The sequence below is a fragment of the Thermobia domestica genome, chromosome 7 (assembly GCF_964235325.1).
Source record: "Thermobia domestica chromosome 7, izTheDome1.hap1.1, whole genome shotgun sequence".
Classification (NCBI taxonomy): domain Eukaryota; kingdom Metazoa; phylum Arthropoda; class Insecta; order Zygentoma; family Lepismatidae; genus Thermobia; species Thermobia domestica.
Window position 1 is genome coordinate 300660567 of NC_137460.1, and position 20429 is coordinate 300680995.

General features: G+C 35.0%; 1 protein-coding gene across 2 annotated transcripts; it reads right to left on the bottom strand.

Moving 5' to 3' along the window:
• Positions 1 to 327: 327 nt before the first annotated feature.
• LOC145691108 (uncharacterized) lies at positions 328 to 17897 on the bottom strand. Of its 2 annotated transcripts, none has more exons than XM_081766807.1 (3): positions 17779 to 17897; positions 14893 to 15391; positions 328 to 2549 (listed from the first exon to the last, which is right to left on the bottom strand). In XM_081766807.1, the coding sequence occupies exons 2-3, from the start codon at positions 15318 to 15320 to the stop codon at positions 1745 to 1747; spliced, it is 1233 nt and encodes a 410-aa protein (XP_081622933.1). In that variant the 5' UTR covers positions 15321 to 15391; positions 17779 to 17897; the 3' UTR covers positions 328 to 1744. The 2 variants fall into 2 exon arrangements, with proteins under 2 accessions (XP_081622933.1, XP_081622934.1); XM_081766808.1 differs by lacking the exon at positions 17779 to 17897 and adding an exon at positions 17686 to 17708.
• Between the last annotated feature and the right edge of the window lie 2532 nt (positions 17898 to 20429).

Genomic DNA, 20429 nt, shown 5'->3' on the forward strand with positions numbered 1-20429 from the left:
AGGGGAGAACCTGCAGGGCTGTTTCTGCAAATATCCTGCTGTCTCCAGTTCAACTTGTAGTTAGTGTATATTACACATCATAATTCCAATATCGGAAACCCGTTGCAAAACTGCGTGCGTCCAAATTAGCTACTATTTAGAGAAAATAGTGAGTATTATCAATTTCAAATTTACTCAATTGCTGTCAAAGTAATCTGTTACAATTCTAAAACCTGTTTTCCTTTTTCGAAAAGCAATCTATGCCAAATAAGTTTGTTCCACTAAAAAAATCAAGAAATAAAGAAAAAAAGAATTATGAAATATTTTAAAGATTGCCTAACCACCATTGATACTTAGATCAAATAATTGTAGCAACTTCTAATGGTTGGAGAAAGAATCAGGACATTAACTTAATATTTTTTAAAATCGTGGCTCGTAAGTCCTTGAGCAAACCACTTCAAAATTAACATCTGAAGAAACAACTTTTCTTACGCTCTATAATAATTTTAATGACAAAAGCATGATTTTAAAACGAACGACACTACTAGTAAAATTGACGTTTTCCAACATTCCAGATTTACTTGCTAATGTATATTCAATATACAGGGTGTTTATAAAAGAACTCCGAGGTTTTAAAAATTCATATCTTATTAACGATAAAAGAGCAAAATTTAGTTAATTTCTCTGAAACGACTAGTTCAAAAAGTTTTAGTCATACTAATTGGAAATGTTTTTATCAACAGGTGCCAGCGCTGCGGAGCGTTGACCTTAAGACGACGTAGCGGCTGCGGTAGTCAGGGAATCAGTGCCGTGCCGTGTGGATTGTTGCGCTTCGCGCTATGGTGACGCCACAACAAAAGGCAAGAGATACAGTACCGTTACGATGTGTGCCGTGCCACTCACGGGGCTCATATTGAACTTTATTAAATTGTTAAAAACAAAACTTGAAAATGTAAGCTTTCCAATCATGTATAACACATGCATGTACGTTTTTTACTTAATTAAAATATTTTGCCTTAAAACCCCGGAGTTCTTTTATAGACACACTGTATATTAATAATGCAAAGTTTACGATGAGTTTTTCTGCACATTTCACGATTGAAAAAGGTTATAAAATATTTCGTAATACGTTATTACTAAACATTTTTCATCCAAAGATGAATTTATTTTCAATTTTTTTTCCCATTTTTCGAACTGTATTCTTCCTTGTCTGCTAAATAAGAAACGTAGACTTTGATTAAGTCAGTCTGAACACAGATCTCAGAAAAATTTATCTCTAACCTGTATATTTTAAAGGTGTATAGTAAAATTTGGCTTGAACAGATTCGCACATACTAGGCAAAGACATTTTTATTGTGCGTATTAACAAGTAAGTAATAAATACTTTATGACTTCCACTCCTGTACGGATTAATGCACGCTTAATGGAAAAGAAAAACAAACAGACGTACTTACTTTTCACACCTTCAACGTAAATTGTTTTTCTCCTTTATGTTAAAAATTGATAAATAATGCTTACTCTGTCGAATACCTGAGATTTCTCTCCCATATTTATTACTATGTGCTTCTTTCGATCTTATTTTTTAGAACCCTTTTTTATAGAACAAGAAAAATTGAGTTTATTTTTAATTGGGTATGTACTAACATTTACTGCAAAATGTATAAGAAACAGTCTTCTACACTAATAAAAGAAAATATATTCCTCATTATTGAATTAGAATGATTCTCTAAATTTTTTTTAATATCTTTTCACACTCCTTACAACTCTAACGATTCTTACTCTTGTGTGTAAGAGAATGTTTAGTTAAATTAGACTTTTCAGAAAAGGTTTTGCCACATTCCTCACACGTATAAGGTCTTTCGCCTGTATGTATTAGCAAGTGCCTTGCTAAGTTTGCCTTCGTGAGAAACTGTTTTTCACATAGGTTACAAGGATGTGGTTTCTCACCCTCATGTGTTAACAAATGCAGAGCTAGGCTTGATTTTCTACTTAAAGCCTTTCCACAAACCTTACAAACATAACGTCTTTCACCAGTATGTGTCAAAGAATGTTTAGTTAAAGAGGATTTTTCTGTAAATTTCCTCCCACATGTCTCGCAAGTGTGAGGTTTCTCACCTGTATGAATTAACATATGCCTTGCTAAATTTACTTTAGTATGAAATCTGTTTCCACACACTTGACAACAGTGAGGTTTCTCGCCTTTGTGAGATAACATATGTAGTGTCAAAAATGACTTCCCACTCAACATCTTTCCACATTCTAAGCAAATAAAAGGTTTCTCACTAGAGTGGGTCAAATGATGCTTGTTTAAAGACGACTTTTCTGTAAATCTTTTACCACATTCCTCACAGATAAATGGCTTCTCACCTGTATGAATTAAGATGTGCCTTGCTAAGCATGCTTTCGAAGTCAGTCGCTTTCCACACTGTGGACAAGAATGATTTTTTTCACCTCTATGGGTTAACCTATGGTCAACTAAATATTGTTTTTCTTCAAATTCGTTGCCACATTTCCGGCAAATATACGATGCTTTAAGTTTACGTAATATTTTTTTTGATTTTTTCTCCATCCTGAAACGAATATACTTCTTAAAACTAGAGTGGATATTAAATTAACACATTAAAAAAACAATATAGAATAAGATGATACTAGTGACCAGTCATTACTACTGTCAATACTTTCACCAATTGAATATTTATTGCGTCCTATTTGGACGCATTCAAATATAATGAATGCAGCCATTTAACAGCTATTACACAAATCACGTTGTAATATTAAATTCGGAAATTTCCGTGAATTTTCCTGTTTCTATTCTTCAAGTTACTTGAAAGAACCATATATAACCATTTCTATTCAATTGCCTACATTTTACTACATGTGTTAATAGCACAGTCACAATTCTCGGAAAAGTATAGTTATTCAGACAGCTATATTAATTAATACATAAAGTCTTCAATTCATCAGAAAATATGTATTGTCAAAATTTCTAGAATCCCTAATACAAACTTCAACAAATGTATACATATAGTCTAAAACTAACATGTTGTAGCTCTATAAAAAAATAAGTAAAAATGAAAAATGTACCAAAATTAAGCAAGCCGTTGTAATCGTAATATTGACATCTGTAGAGAGAACTGCAGTAAAAACTCTCTCCGTCATCTTCACTGACTTACAATCTTTATTTTCATAACAAAAACTAATATAATTTATTTAATTACGTATAATTTCGAGATTACGTCTTTCTTTCAGTTTAACGTTTCATGATTATGCCCTTCAGGCTAAAGGGGGTAACGGGAGTATCCAAAAAACAGATATGATAGCCCCCACTAAAAACTGGGGGAATATATGAATATTAAACGTTAAAAGACTAAAAGAGATATTCAAACTCTGTGAATCCATATTACTCAATCCATGTGCAACAACACTCTCATATTCAAGATAAAATAAAATGTATAGACATGTTCCAAATTTAAAGCAAACCACTATTATTGAACGAAACAATTAGAAAAATTATTTCTGACCAGCGGCGTCTTGGGCAGGCTAAAATCGAAACAACCAAAAACAGCATAATGATGCTTATGGGAGTAATAAGCTTTCTACCAAAATTAGTACACAGTTGGGAACCGATATGAATTAACAGTTAGCAAAAATTTAATTATTTTTCTTCTGAAACAAACCACTTTAATATTCTGCAATACACTACATTCCCACGCAACATCTTTGCCTTCGTATGCCTTACAATACTTCCCATAGATTGTAATATTTCCAACCCTTCGCCTGCCACATTTATCATATGCTATATTTCTTTATTACGAAGGGTCCAACGTTTTTAGGTATTTCTTTACAATCATACTCTTTTCTTACCTATTAATAAATATAAGATCATTGGCTTTTACTCTCCACACCTACAACTCCTTCTCTCCGAATTTATACCTTTTGCAAATTATAATTCTAGTTTGTTTTCTCGAAATCTCTAGCAGCCTAAGATTGGAGTCATTGTCTTCGGTGCAGATGACCTGAATTTAAAATCACGCCTAATATAGATTTATTGGTAAAAAAACGAATAAAAATTCCTAACTAACAATCAACCATTCTCTTCTTTCCTTTCTTTTAGATTTTCTTCGGCTCTTTGCTTTATATGATATCCACGCTTCTATTCTAAGCTTCAAAATACTCCTCACACGATTCTTCAATTAGTGGTCTACGTCAAGTATTCTTTTTCCTATTTGTTCACGATAATTTGCTATTCTTAGGCCTTCATTCTACATTTCTTACTTACATTTAAGATCTCAGATAATAATAGTACTGCAACCTAGATACCAAAACCTGGTCACGTATTTTTTCTATTATCCGTCTCATCCTTCTGACACATACCATTCTTTCTTCAGCTGGAACAATTCCTAACTATCTTCGTAAATATATATAAAATAATGTTAGTGCGATGCAATATCTTCGTTGAATACTTTTTCTATTTACGTTGTCCTCTGATAATTCTTATATTCTATTCGTAACCGTTTACCTCTCGAATGTAAGTTTTATCTGTATGTTCTATATTTTAACACCGACTCAAGATTCTTTACTACCTACATCAAAATTACACTTAAACAATTAAAATATTTATAACAAAACAATTTTTTACGAAAATTTGTTTTAACCAATAAATACAATATATTCGTTACTTCCCTTCGTTCTAAAACATGCATTCTACCGCTTGATGCAAAGTAACTAAATCACTAGTGCAACCTTTCCTCTTAAATCAAAAATATTTAAGTCTCTTCTTGGTGACATGGTTAGATCCTGGCCTTGTATATTTGTGGTAAACAGCGCTCATTTCGTGTGTTTCATGGGGATTCTCTTGAACGTTCTACACTGTATTCCATCAGTCCTTTAACAATCATTCATTGTCATTAATCACCCTTTTAGTTTTACGTCGCACGGATACGGAAAGGATCACTAACACAATGAATGATACTGAAAGAATTACTGGAATGAGTATATAAGAAAGAACAGAAGAATTCTAAGGCAACCTAAGAACACAGTATTGTATATCACAAATACAAGAACTCTAAGGCAACCTAAGAACACAGTATTGTATATCACAAATACACATAGCTCTGAATCAAATTAGAGACAACTCTCACCAAAAGTAAGCTCTCTAATATTGAACCATCTTGAACACTCCTTTGTCTTCAAAACTCGGAACTTTTCCTGTGGCGCGATGCCAAATTAATAGTTCTATCTGCATATATTTCATTGTGCCATGTGTTTCCCTTTAATTGGTAGTTTAACGATCTCAAAGAAATACTACAACTTACTTTTATCGTGCATTTCATTACAGATTAGAATGTATTTAGTATCTCGCTCTATATTTTGAATAAACTAAATGTGTTACTTATCCCAATTTACTTTACTAAATACATTGCTTATGCCACCATAGCCTGTTCCAACCCCGTATTCAGAAAAACTAAGACACAAAGTCAAATATTGAGATTAGCATGGCACTTAAGCGCGCAATACCAACACGCACTATTTAAGATACAAACTTCATGATAAGTAAAACATTGCCTTTTTTTGTTGCATTTAAAATAACTTTTCTTATAGGGTAATGTACCACCACAATAAACACTTGTTGAGACGGGGATGGGATCCCCTACTGGCAATGAAAAAGGTCATAAGAGGCTGTCAACCTCCAAAACTGGGCAACGACAGAAAATTTGGCACAAAAGTATATGTGGTACCTGACCATGATTATTATTCGGGCAGGCTATTGTAGTTACACTTATTAGAGAGAAGCGATTAGTGATCCCTAAATGGGAATATCTGTCTGACGCAGATGGGCAATATATCACCCACTAGTGCCGGTAACGTACAAGATGTTGCTCCCATAAAATTAGGAAGGCAGGGGATAACTCCCAAATAGAGGATTAACGCGTGTCTAAGGGTCCGGAAAGTCGTAGGTTAGTTGGCCAACACGGTACCTTCTGGCATTAGTTGTACGACACTGAGGTAGACAGGACCAGGATCGAAGCGCTTCAGGGTTCCTCTCGGAATCCTTCATAATATCGAGCTTTGGCAGACTGTCTTGCCGTAGAAATCAATTCTCCGAGGGGGGAGGTGAGTTTGCTTTATAATGCTTGGATGCCATCACTACATATAGTGGTAGGCTTCTGCTCGTAACAAGGCTAAGACACAAAGATTGAGCAATTACATTGGATATAACTATAGGGAATTTTCTTGGAAGTCACTTGTAAATAGTCCATACACATGCATTCCGATTGGTGTCTGGAAGTATGGACTGGCCAGAAATGTAAGACTAATCCTTTGAGGTGGTCAGATTAGTTGATACGAAAAGTGAAGTACAAACTCTTATCACAATTCTTCGAGGATAGATTGGAAAGTTCGTGACCAGATCTCCAAAACTAGAAAATATTTCGAAAAGTTGTCTTATTTTTCCAAGTAATCTCTCTCGACTGAGATACATTTACGCACCTCTCCGATAACTCTTCTGTACTACTCTTAAAAAATGATTCCTCAAGCCTTGTAAAATATCCCAGTACAGCACTTTTCACCTTTGCATCTGAACAAACTGACTCCAAAAACTTAAGGTTTCTAAACAAGTGAAAGTCCGGGAGGCAGATCAGCCTAATAGGGTGTACAGTTCTAATCTACAGAAATGAATTTCTGTCATAGATGCAAGGGGCGTGTTAACGTGTGCACTGTCTTGATGAAACAACACTCTTCTTTGCAGCATTCCTGGCCTTTTAATTATGATTTTCTAACACAAACTTCGCACAAAGGCAACACTATTCAGAATTGAGAATCTTTTCCTTTTTCCAAGAAATCAATCACGATCATGTCCCTACAATCCCCAAAACTTGATATCATAAACTTGTTTTCCGACAAAGTTTGTTCGGCTTTCTTTGCAATAGGAGATCCTAGTCGTTTCCATTGCTTCGATTGTTGTTTTGATTCCAGTGTACGATAGTGTATCTTTGTCTCGTCCATAGTCACAAATCTACCAGTAAACTCTGCCGGATCACTTTCTAACAGTTCCAAACAATCACGGGAAAGAGTGAACCAATTGCGTTAGTGTTCAACTGAAAACACGACGGTACCTATTTCGCGGAAACCTCAGAAAACCCTAATTCGTTTACAATAATGTTTCGTGCTCGCTCATAGGAAATACCCAAAGTCTCAGCTGAATCTCCGATTTCGATTCTGCGGATTTCAAAATCAAGTCACAAATTTTATTGACATTCTGTAGTGTACTGACAAGTTCAAAATCAGCGACTGTGGAATCATTTTCAATGCTCCTTCTGCCACGCTTAAATATAGCTACTCACTTTTTCAGCATGGAATACGAAAGTACGAAATCTCCTAGTTTCTCTACCATGTTCATATGAATTTCCTATACTGCTAAGCCGTTTTTATACAGGTACTTAATAATACCTCGATGCTCGAAATTCTCCATGTTACAAATTTCTGTCACTTCTGCCGATTTGGCCCCTCCTAAAATCCTTATAGAGAAATGAAAATTTACATACTAAGTACCAACGCATATAGCTATGCATTTAATATACAAAAACAAAATAATTGCTTCGTTTCTATTCACACCACTAATTATTCAATATACCCTCATATCTTCGTTTATATATTTAATTTCCTACGTAGTTTCTCGAAACTTGCCCTTCATTATATCAAGTCATCAAACCTGTTTACTTTTTTTTTTCTTCTAACATTTAAAATATCCAGTTGATTTTTTGCTTATGCACTTTCAACGAAGAAATTATTGTTTTCCCTTGCTTACTTTCAATTTCCACTAAATTTACTTTCTTACTGTTAATATTTTCCTGCACATCAACTGAAGGAATTTAGTTTGTATTTAAAGTTTCGGTAAACCATACTCTAAAAATAAAACAATAACATTTTTGCTTCAAACAAACTTAAGAATTCCGAATAACTGAAAAAAACAGACTGAATTCGAAAAATTCTACTAAACTCTCACAGTCTCAAGTGATTACGGTTCTCTCAAAGCCTTCTCACATTAATCATTGTGATACTCAAAGCTAGGAGTACGGAAACTGCTCTGATACCATGTATCTTTGGAGAAAGAAATATGAATATTATCACAGTTTAAGATGGAAATCCACGCCCATTCGTTTAGCTTAAATGCTTTATCCTTCCGCATAATGCGAGCACCTTTTCTTCGTATCTTAAAATCTATATTCTAATTATTTACAGAATCATTCATTTAAATGTACCCTCTATTGGTGAACCAGGGTTGAACAACGAGTTATCGTCTTATTCAGCAGCTTAACAAACGAATTATAACCATTCTTTCCTGTCATCGACAATCTATTAATTACTGTGATTTTATTTGAGAAAAGCAAAAAATCAGAATGCAATTTTCTTCAAAGAGAACAACTGCTCTAAGCGGACTACAACTAAGCGGACACAGTTCTAGTAGAATTAAAGGTGCACTGTCAGAGCCATCCAGATAGCATTATTTGTTGTTGTACAGATCGTAAATACACGTTTCTCTCACACTCTTTCATACTGCCTACTTAGTACCAAACGACAACCGAAACTTTCCTTAATCTAAACCATACTTTATGCTTCTGCGAATAATAATGTGTTGGTACTTTCTTGCAATGACTGTCTTTGCAAGTCGCACGAACTCAGCCGAGGGTGGAACCTATAATGCAGATTACGTCTTACAGATAACAAATCATGAATGAACCAAGCTGCGTTGGTAGAAAATTATTTATCAAGGAGTAGCAGTATGAAAAGATCATTTTTCAGCGGATGACTATTTATTATCTACCATGTATATTCGAATCAATACAGTTTTCTGCTAAAGGTAGGAACATTAAGTAAACTTAAATTACAAGCATAAATAGAAAGCGTTCCAATGATTTCTCCACTTTGTTCGGTCCAAAATATTGGTTTTCACGTATATCTCTTTTAAGGTAGAAAACCATTGTTAAAATCTGTTTCGCAATATTAAATAACATCAATATACTATTTCTTGCTAGCCATATGAATGTTCCTAAACCTACATATAATTTCACTGTTTCTGTGCTGTTTATATTTTCTATGTTAACGCACAAAAACTGATAAGAGTAAGGTAAGTGCACCAATAGCTGACACTTTAAGGATGCAATTCTAAATCTAATGCTTTGGTTTGTAAATAAAACAACATGGAAAGATTATGGCTTTAGTAACTGAAATGTTTAAGTTTAAGGAAAGGTTTTCAATTGATATAAGACCTTCAGATAAACATATATGAGTTACCGAAATTTATATGGAACATAACCCACTTGTACCAGTTGCTGACACACAGAAAATACCAATGATCCAATGCCTGACACAGCAATGTGCCAAAAGCTGACAGTTTTACTTTAAAGAATGTATATATAATGAAATCATTTGTTAGTAAGAATAACATCACGTATTCTTTTAAAATATAGGTTAAACAGAAGTAACAGATTTATAATAGGTTCTGCTCTTTGTTTAGTACTTATTCAAATATATCCATTTAAAATTTCAAGATATTTCTTACCTTTTGTTAACGCGATAATTCTCAATTTCTTCTATCAGATATGCTCCCACCTTGGAATCAAATCATATTTAAGTGAATTGATTTTTTTTTTTCAATATGTCTTTATATGCATGCAATGGCTTGTCTTCAACTTTCGGCTAACACCAGCCATATCTAGTCTTTAGCGTAACTTTGACGAAAGCTTCGTTTTTCTTAGTCTTCAAAATCCTTCCTGGAAAATATTCACTTTTATATTATATTATATTTCTTCCACTCTGCCGATGTTGCGACTGAAGCTATTTTCTCTCTCCTACTCTTTAAGGTAGGCGTGATTGTATGGTGCGGCCAAAATAAAGATCTTTTAAATGGTAAGAGAATTAATAGTATCAGTACTTTTCTTTGCTCTCTGTTCATGGTTAGGAACGTCAGTTTCTGTAGTTTTCGAAGTCCTTGGAATTGAAAACATAGTTTTATTTCTATTTTGATGAGTAGAAATTTTAGTTACTTCTGCATCTTGTTGTTGCGTAGAAACGCGTGTTCCTGTAATTTCCGAAGTGCTTGAAATTGATATATTAGTAGTGTCACTCGAATTTTGTTGAGTAGATATTTCATCCGTAACTTTGTTGTCTATTCTGGGTGGAGGATCATGTCTGCTACACTTCTCTGCATCCATAGGAGGAAAAGATTTTTTATCTTCTATGTTGCGTAAAAGCGTGCCATAACAATCGGAGATTTTTTTAACTTTCTCAGTACAAATTCTTTGTTTTAGGAAAAACAAGAATTATTTTATTTGGTCGTGATGAGTTTCATTGGAGAGATTTCCGGAAGATATCTCTCAAGTTGTTCCTCGTTTCCTGAACTTTTGATAGTCTACATTATCAGTGTTAAATGCGTAGAGACCGCATGCTCTGAATCCATTTTGTATTACAGTAGGAGTTATTGACATTTTCATTGTATTTTTCCAAAAGAGGTGCAAAGTCTTCATTTCTATGCTTTCTACCGTCATGTTTGATTCTCCACTGATGCACACCACATTTCCACGCGCTCTTGAGTGGATGGAAAACTGAAACATCCATCGGTTGAAAAACATGAGTGGAATTCGGATACAAAGCTACAAGCACAATAAAATTGTTATTACAAAAAGTGCTTAGAGGCTCAGTGAGATGCTATGCATGACCATCAAGGAAAACCAACACAAGAGTTTTGATATTTGACTTTTCAAGCCATGGTTGAAACACATTAGTCATATATTCATAAAATGTCTCTACTGTCATCCAACCTACTCAGATCTATCAATACCCCAGCAACTCTATACAACCATTGGGGGATTCAAAATACATACACTAGTTGTAATCAGCATTGTCATACATTCTTTTTCATCATTGCTTGCATATGTGTATATAGTTTTTTCTTCCTTACGAACACCTTATTTCCTTTCGGAAACGAAAAGGATGCAGTCTCGTCTGCGTTAAGAATTCTGGATGGATCTTAAGGTGCCTGGATAAAATACCGCACTCTCGGCTGGTCACACACCTCGGCTCATCTAGTTTCCAACTACAGGAGAAAGTGCCACTATCTATTTGTGTTCTAATCAATGAAAAGTTAAAAAGAAGCAGATCACGAATTTTTATTATGTCTTAAATCTGCTTCAGAACAACCACATTTTTTCTGTAAAAATATGTTTGTATCATTGCGTTGCTCAAATCCATTGAAAATTTTTATGTCAGGTTTTGGTACAAAACAGTATTTTGCTGCTCTAATAAGTGACAACCCCTGTCAGCTTTTGGACCGAGACATCCAAATTTAGTGAAATTGATAACAGAAGACAAGTGTTACTTTCTCGTGTAAATTATGTATGAAATTCATAAATTAATGCCGTTATGCGGTTTACCAATGCCTGACATGCAGTGTCAGCTACTGGAATAACCCTACACAAAAGGACACCAATACCTGACACCCCCCCTCCTGAAGTTTTAGAATTTAAAATTTAACAAAATTTTCCTTTCGCAATTCACTACACTGTTTCACCAACAGAATACACATTCAACATGCTACTGAACTAGAAAAAAAATCATAAATTAACATAAGAGTAACAAGGTAAGTACGCTTACCGTATTTCTTAAGAATTCTTCTCATTTTTGCATATTTCTTCATAGCACGTAATTCAACTTCGCCATACTTCTATCAGTTGGCACGCAAATTAACCACGACTAAGCAAAATGTTGCTAAACCATCAAGAAAAGTGTGTGCGCTGAGAAATCTGTTAATGATCACAAATAACCTTATTATATTCAATTTAAGATAAAAGTGTCAGCTTTTGGAGCAGTGTCAGCTACTGGTGCACTTACCTTATTTGTGTCTTGTCAGATACCTGATCTACCTCTCTGACAGCGATTACGCAAAAAGCAAGTTTAATAAAAGCGGCATTAAACACAATTAGTTCAGGTGTCGAGGTTTAGTTGAAAAGTCATTTACTTTCATTAGGTGGCCAAAGAGTTGATCCACTTCGGATTTTACGGCGACAGGATGCTTAATACGGACCATGAGACCAGAAAACTGATACGGAGATAGCCATTGTATTAATATACTTGAATTCGCGCCATGTTCTGGTAGATGAACGATTCCAATATTCTGGAAATATAAGCTTCTATAATCTGGAAGTTTCATATATCATAGTCTAGAATCCTTTATCTACCACAACATGGCGCAAATTCAGCTATATTATTGCACCGTCAATTTCCGTACTGGTATTCTTGTAATAACTATCCGCATCAAATGCCATAGCATCATAGAGCCTGAAGTAGATCTGGTGTCAATTTTCGACTACTCTATAAAATCCAGTGGTCTTTTAAGTAATTCCGATTTTTTTTTAATATTCTGGTTGTTTTTGACCTAAATTTTTACAAATTTTAAAACTACATTTCAACGCCTTTTTAAAAAATTTTCCTCTTACATTTTAATATTACGACGTGCTTTCAAAGTTCAATCAACAACAAATTGACATTGAATAACACGAACAGTGACTCTTTTTGCGGTTCTCCAACGTTCATACGAACTTTAGGAAAGAAATTTTTTTCACGTACTTTCAACGTACTATAGGGGATCGAAGCACCTACAACACTATGTCAAATTAACGAATATTCTTCCAATTAATAAGTATTTTGCAACTTTTAGTGTTTAAAATACTCGTATTAAGTTTTCTTGTTACGAAATAATGTTTCAAGATATATTGTTTACGGCATCTAATTTTGAACACTTTTCACGAGGAACATCATCTCTTGACAATACTAAGAGGTGTGTAGCTAGAACATTAACATTCGATGTTTCTAATAAGGGCTCTGTTTCTAGTAACAGGGTTCCCACAAAAAAAAAAAAAAAAAAAAAGCAAAAATCGATTTCCTTGACTTTCCTTGACACAAACTCTTGTTTTCCCTGTCTCAAATTCTTGAATTTAAATGGGAAGATATGGGGTAAGTTCTGTCGTATATTTTCTAACGGCCTCCATCTTCATACTCGTCCAACACACTCTTTAATTATCATTTACAAGTTTGTTATGTTCACTACGAGTGATTGTTATTTACATAAAATTTATCGTGTAAGTATATAATAATGAATGTATGATACGTTACCACATACTTTGACACTGCAAATTAGACATTTTGCTTGAAAAAACAATAGAAAAGCAATATAACATACCGTCAAGAATATATTGCCAACTCTCCCTCAGACCTATTACTATCAGTTCTAAAATGAAATGAAATGAAATTTTTAAGTTTTACGTTCCACAGTTATGTCGACTAGGCTAAAGGAGACGGTGATGAGAAATGATTGAAATAGTGAAATGAAGAAACTGGTAGAACTCCGAGAAAACCCATGCACATGAGTTTTTCCACAACAAAGTTCACCTGACTCGAGTTGGGATCGAACCAAGGACCCCCCATGAACCAGAAGTGAACGCTCTACCACTGAATCAACATCGCCCACTATCAGTCCTAATATTGCCAACTCTGAGACATGTTAATCCTCACATCTACATTTTACCTTCTCGTTTGCTTCCAATTTCTTAACTTCAGCACTTAGTTTCACCTTTGATTTTACTTTCCTCTGCACCTTTGATGGTTTTTCTTTAAGGTATTCATCATAGCGTCTCTGAAATGAACAAACTAAGAACAGCATTCTTCCATCAACAGGAACAGATTCTACACCTCCATAGTACATAATTGCATCATACACACGCCGCTGTGCTACCAGAGATCTTCGATTTGGTTTTCTACAAAAATTGTCTTATTGACTAAGAACCCGCCCTCCACTGAGACATTGCCGTGGAACGAAATTAAACACTTTCACAACATTCCACAAATTAGAATATTCTTGTTTCTTAGATATTACCCTTGCAAACAAATAATCTAACCTGATGCTGCCCATCTTTTCTTCGCATTCTCTGAAGTCATGAGACCTCTGAATTTCAGTACAGGAAGACATAAATTGACACTTTGCTTTCTCAGCTACAGAATCAGATATTCTCTTATGCTCATGCAGAATTTGTAGGATGCGTTTCATCCTAGTCTGAGCTAGTTCTGGATTGTTCTTTCGTACCCTGGGGTCCAAGGCTGACAGAGCACGTACCAGTTTGTACATCATAGGCCTCCTTTCCACAATCTTGATTGTGCCCAGCAAAAGGTTTCGATAGTCAAGCCTGAAAGCTAGTTTACTTTTATCTTATGCTTTCAGTTATTTCAGCAGTATTTCTGTCTTAAAACCGATGTCCACGAAGATGACACGTCATACTTACCCTACCTACATAGGGTAAGTATCGTTCGTATAATACGAACGTGTGAAATTATAAATGAAGCGTCAAACTGGTTCACTACATTACGGCGCTGCACACACAAAACCTCACACCCTCAGCACGAGATAGTAACACTGTCATCATGGGAGTGCTGTATCGTTGTAGTCCTCTTCACATGTCAATCTGTACAACTGATAGCGAGAAAACAATGTTAGATTGAAAAAAAGAATGTTACACATGCACATTTGTTTCCTAACTTTCCGTGTCATTTCACGCAAAATGCATGATTTCTCTGACTTTTTCTGATGTTTTCATTTCTCTGACATTCCCTGATCTTCCACAATGTGAGAACCCTGTAGTAAGCATATTAGTATGTTTGAATTCCAGCACCAAGATGTCAAACCTCTTACAAAGATATCAAATTGACTGTACCCTTCTTTAATTTATTCAACCCTTTGCCACTTCATTAGTCCAATTTAAGGTTCGAGAAGAATGGATAGTTAGCAAAATATTGGAAGTACACAAAAAAAAAAAGTACTTACATAAAACTAAACTCTGAAGAAATGAACACATTTAGACGTACCTGCGTTCCTGAGCAATGCTACTTATTTCTAGACATTTATTATCTTGAGAGTCCTCCTCGATGTGATCCTCTATAGCATTAGGCAGGTGATTGCTTGACTCTTCTATAGTGAGCTTAACATCACTTAATTCTGGATTCATAATTATCTCGTTGCCATAAAAATATTTGTCATTTATAGGTAAATTTGAATTTAGCTTACGCACCAAAGTTTCTCTTAACTGGGATACTTCAATGGTATCATGTCCCCCCGTTCCACTTTCTTCTTCCTTCTTACATTCCAAATGTGGCACAGGCGCTGAAGAAGGATCCTTACATTCCAACTCATTCGTGTTACTAGCACATAGTTCATAATTAGACTCTTCAATATATTCGTCTTCTGTGTTCATTTCAACCTTAACAAAAGCAATATTAAAACAATCAGAAGCCATTTTGTTAACTCTGTAAGCTTACGTTGTAAATTAGCAATCCTGAACTTCGTATTTGAGAGAAACCAACTTTTCTGAAAAGCATTAACAAAAATATTCGTTATTATATATTATTCAATGAAGCATGATACAAACTTATGAAAAACTTAGCTACGTCATTCAAAAATATTTTTACTAACTAAAAACATTACATTACTGAAACCACTTACACATCGGTCCTAAAAGGTAGCAGTCAGATAAATGTTAGAATGAAAAAAGCATAAAAGAAATATGACTTACTTTATGATAAAGCATACACCCTTGGCTGAAATCTAATAGTATTCACGTTCTTTTTAGGCTACATTTCATTAACGTAAACCTAATAAAGGTACACAAATTAAACATTGGTAATATTTTCTTTATACCAAATGGAATTTATTCTGAAGTTGGTCGTCCGCCTGGTTTTCGACAAAAAGCGTAACAACAACTATAAAAATTTTAAAAACACCAATGTTTAGGGATCTTTTAATAGGGTATAAAACAGTACGGAAGGGATAAGTAGGGTAAAGTCAGGTTAGCTTAGGGTTAGGCAAGTTTGAACCCATTTTGTTAACATTAGTAACAGTGTAATATCTCGTCTCTGCGTAAGGATACTAACTGGAGCGTCTGTCTAGTCATGTTCAGAATACAAATGCTCGTTACTCTCCTACAGTATTGCCACAGTCCTAGCTCTGGAGTGGGCTGAAAAATAGTACCAAATTGAAAGAAAAAGGGCTGAATTCAATATTTTATACACGTGTAATACAGCACTCTATAACACGAAGCTAAAAGATGTAAAGTTCTAGAACACACGTCCCCTTCTCGTCGAAGAGTTCAAATCAAGAAAGTGCTCTTTTAAAATTAACTTTTTAGAAACATCCAAATAAGAGGACCCCGAACAACTGTGGAATTAGATGAAAGTTTTCTCGCACGTAGGAAGTATAACAGAGGCCGCAAATGAAAAGGGAAAAGAGTTATCATCTTCGATATGTATCGTAAGGAAACCAAACGCGCCTCTATTTCAAAGTGACCAACTTCAGACCTGCATAAAGTTTGTTACAATGTGTCGATATAGATCTATAAAACGCAGCAATGTTTGAGTATTTTTATATTCGTCAATATGTCGTCATTAGTACACAACAACCTGGTAAGCCGGCAACTACGTAATGTAATTTTTCGTGCTACTGTCGTTTTGGTGTAGAATCGTTGCAATGACACATAAATTATAATTTACTTCAGCATACGCTGGTCTTCTTCGGAATATTCAACACATCATTCAACGTGTGTATACTTTTATTTTTTAGGATTTCAAGCTAAAAATTTCACCGCACTGATGCACCCAACTAGCGTCATTTGTTTCCCGGTATAGTTCGAACGAATTTTCCACACAAAGTTCGTAGCGTGATCCGGTGCAGCATCATAGACTGAATGCTCAACAGCATTTTTAAGAGTTCAACACACAGTATGAATAACGTGAGATGTAGGAAAAGTCTTACTGACACTTTTGAAAATGTGACAAGTATGGTGTTGAACTGGGTAGAATTGTACCAATTTTTTCACAAAAGGGGCTGAAAATGTCAGCGTGGTACCAACGGGCCAATGAATGACAAAAAGGGCCGAATTTGGTACAATTGTACCAAGTGTGACAACACTGTTCTCCCACAATCCAATCATGCAGTGACCTTGCGCAAAGTAGTTCTTTTCGCTTGATCAATAGTTCCATGTTTATAAGCGCTTATAAAGAAAAATAAACACAACGTCTGCTCTCCTTACATATTACCCAACACACAAACGAGAACATTATCCATTTCTTCCCGCCAAATTTTTTGCTAGAAACGGATGACCAACTTTGAAACTTTACCCCAAATGATAGATGTAAAACGTTGCTCATACCCTCTGCTTTTAATAGTGCTATTATCTCGCACACAAGAAATAATATTATTCACTTCCGTAATGGGTATTCAGATATAAACTAGTCAAAACACATACAATATATAAGAGTGAAAGAATAATACTACACATATATAGTGAAACAATAATACTGTCTTATGTTTGAGAAAGGAAAATACCGGAACTGAAAGCAGATATTTAAAATAGTAATAATAATCAAACCTAAACTGCACATTAAAAATTAGATTAAAATCCACAAAGGAAAACAGACAACATAGTTGCAATAGACGTCGTCAAGAATAGTATATAGATTATATATAAATAGTACATAAATCGATAAATAGATATAGAGACTAGGTTGGCGCACAAAATTTAAGGAAACTCTTAACGATGAAAGTACATTAAGCGTTATGCGTCTACAAAGAATTGTATTCTACGAAAGTCTGCAACGAATATTCACTTTTGAAAAGATGCCTCGCTAAATTTATAGTACATTCAGTACCATTAACGTGGCACTCTGTAACAGCATGTATGTTCAATCTGAGGCACTAACCTGAGAGAAACGAAAGTATTTAAAAGATAATGTTTGGTGTCATCATGAACAATAACACATACCATTGACCGCACAATGTTGCCAAAAGGTGCATTCAGTAAGTATCTACATACCGAACAGAATCTCACTAAAAACTACTATCCTCCTGTTACCTACTTTAAATTATAGTTAAACTTCTAGCTAATAAACTTTACCAGTCAAGTAAGCCTAAAATTTTGTAACTTTAATGTAGGTATTTAAAGCCATAGTGCCATTTGATTTTATGGGAGCAAGGGGGGTGATGATTCCCAAAATTTATGTGGGTGCATTTCAATGCCGAGACATATTAGTCTATATGTCTTCATGGAAGTCTCGATATTTGATTGATTTATTTTTAGTTAAAATCTTTTATGGACACTCATAAAGGGCTGTGATGTTATAAAGTAAAACATACCGGTATTATAAGGGTAAGTTGGGGATGTCGTAGCTCAGTCGGTAACACGGCTGACTTAAACGCAAAAGGAACGATTTCAACTAAAAATCTTGTTTGTTGGCTCACCCACAAGATTATTTGTCTGGGTGCCGGAGAACCGGAGCATCCACGTAGTCGGCGCACATGTATGGGGACATAGCTTTACAAAATTTACGGAAGAAAGATTAGAATAGCACGAAAACGATATTGTAATATTCTTCCTAATGTACTCAAAGGAAAGATTTTACAAGTAACAATTGAAATATTGGTGGATGTGCAAATAAAAGGGCTTTCCGGTTCAGATTGTATCACAATGTATTCCTGAGCTCCTAAGTAGTGTTTTCAGAAAATTTCAGACCAGTATAAAGTAGACTGAGAGTTCTCAAACATAAATCAAATCGTTCTTGTACCACGCCTTTCATTTTTCGATATCAAGTTGATCAGAAGTATTATTGACGTCCTAAACCACGAGATATTCTACAACCTAGACCCCCGTACACTTCACAAATTTATTTACATAAGGCATGGCACTGTGAAACACACGATCTCATTGTTTAGGGGTTTCGATCAAAACAATTAGCAAAGAAGACCCACTTAAGACGTCCCGTCCTGGCACCGTGGTCAGTGATTTATCCAGAATTTTGAACTTACGGAGGTGTTCAAAAAATATGGGGGGTGCAATCTTGCATTATGTTCGTATACTATTATCGTCTTTTTATTTTTTTTTACTTTATTTTATTTTATTTTTACAAACCTTAAAATTCGTTGATGCAACGAACGATTGCATTCGATTTCCATCCTCAGCCAGAGTCAATTACCTTAGACTTTCTCATGCTTGGCGTGACATCGACATGAAATCGTTGGCAATCGATTGATCAAACGTTGTTGTGACTATCACAGCCGTGTAAAGGTTGATTTCCATTAGTGCTCTCAACGGGTCGGGTCGGGTCGGGTTTAAGACCGACCCGACCCGACCCGTGACCCGAATTGACTGACCCGACCCGATGACCCGACCCGACTGACCCGAACCGTGATCCGATCTGATTAACCTGACCCGATAACCCGACCCGAGCTGACCCGGTTGACCCGACCCGACAACCCGACCCGAATAACCCGACCTGAGCTAACCCGATTGACCCGACCCGAGTTGACCCGATTGACCCGACCCGACAACCCGACCCGAGCTGACCCGACCCGTTTGAGAGCACTATGGTCACGACACTGGGTGAACGCCAAAATGCACTCACATTGGGAAACTAGTTTTAAAAGCATAATTTTAGAAAATAAAGCATAAAGCATAAATTAAAATATATAGCACAATTCTTGGAAAATTCTCTTTAACTGAAAGTTTAACATACTGTGTTAATATTTTTTTAAAGCCAATATTTACAATGCAAAATCATTGAGAACATAACAATGCAACAATGAAAAGCTTATTTTCATTTCTGTAAACTTTTCGGTGTAATCCTTTGATGTGGAGAAAAGAAAGTAAAAGAAGAAATTTTTCCGCCAACAATGAATAGTATGCAAGAACTCCATACTATATTGTTACAGTGACGACGCCAGCTTTAAGTTCTTAGGGGCAAAGGAGGGGCAGATACATTTTCGGGGGCGGCTATTTGCCATACCAAAAATGACATATTTATTACGTTTGACTTATTTTACATTACATTGTGTATTTCGTTGCTGTTTTTATGTTAGATCTATATGATTATAAATTAAACTTATTTCAAATAAAATTTGTAACTAACAAATAAGTAACGTCTGCACATGAAATATTTTTCAATGAAACTTTTGAAGCCTAAACATAAATTCAATTACTTTCGCGTATGCTACAAGTAACACATTCGTCTATATGCTACGTATCTCTCTCTCTCTCTCTCTCTCTATATATATATATATATATATATATATATATATATATATATATATAGATAGATAGATAGATAGATAGATAGATAGATAGATAGATAGATAGATAGATAGATAGATAGATAGATAGATAGATAGATAGATAGATAGATAGATAGATAGATAGATAGATAGATAGATAGATAGATAGCCAGAGAGAGAATTTACGAGGAGCTGCTGAAAATGTCGTAGTCCAATCCAGAAGGAGTGTAGGTACTAGGTAGAAAAATGAAACCGTAGTTTAGAAAAACATATCTCTGTACGTACAAATATAAATTTTCATATCAAT

Bases quoted from the DNA above. Each gene is read 5' to 3' on its own strand.
- LOC145691108 (XM_081766807.1), bottom strand. From the start codon at position 15,320: ATGGCTTCTGATTGTTTTAATATTGCTTTTGTTAAGGTTGAAATGAAC. The intron at 2,550-14,892 runs GTACGTCTAAAT...TATTCGTTTCAG, and splicing joins AGCATTGCTCAGGAACGCAG to GATGGAGAAAAAATCAAAAA.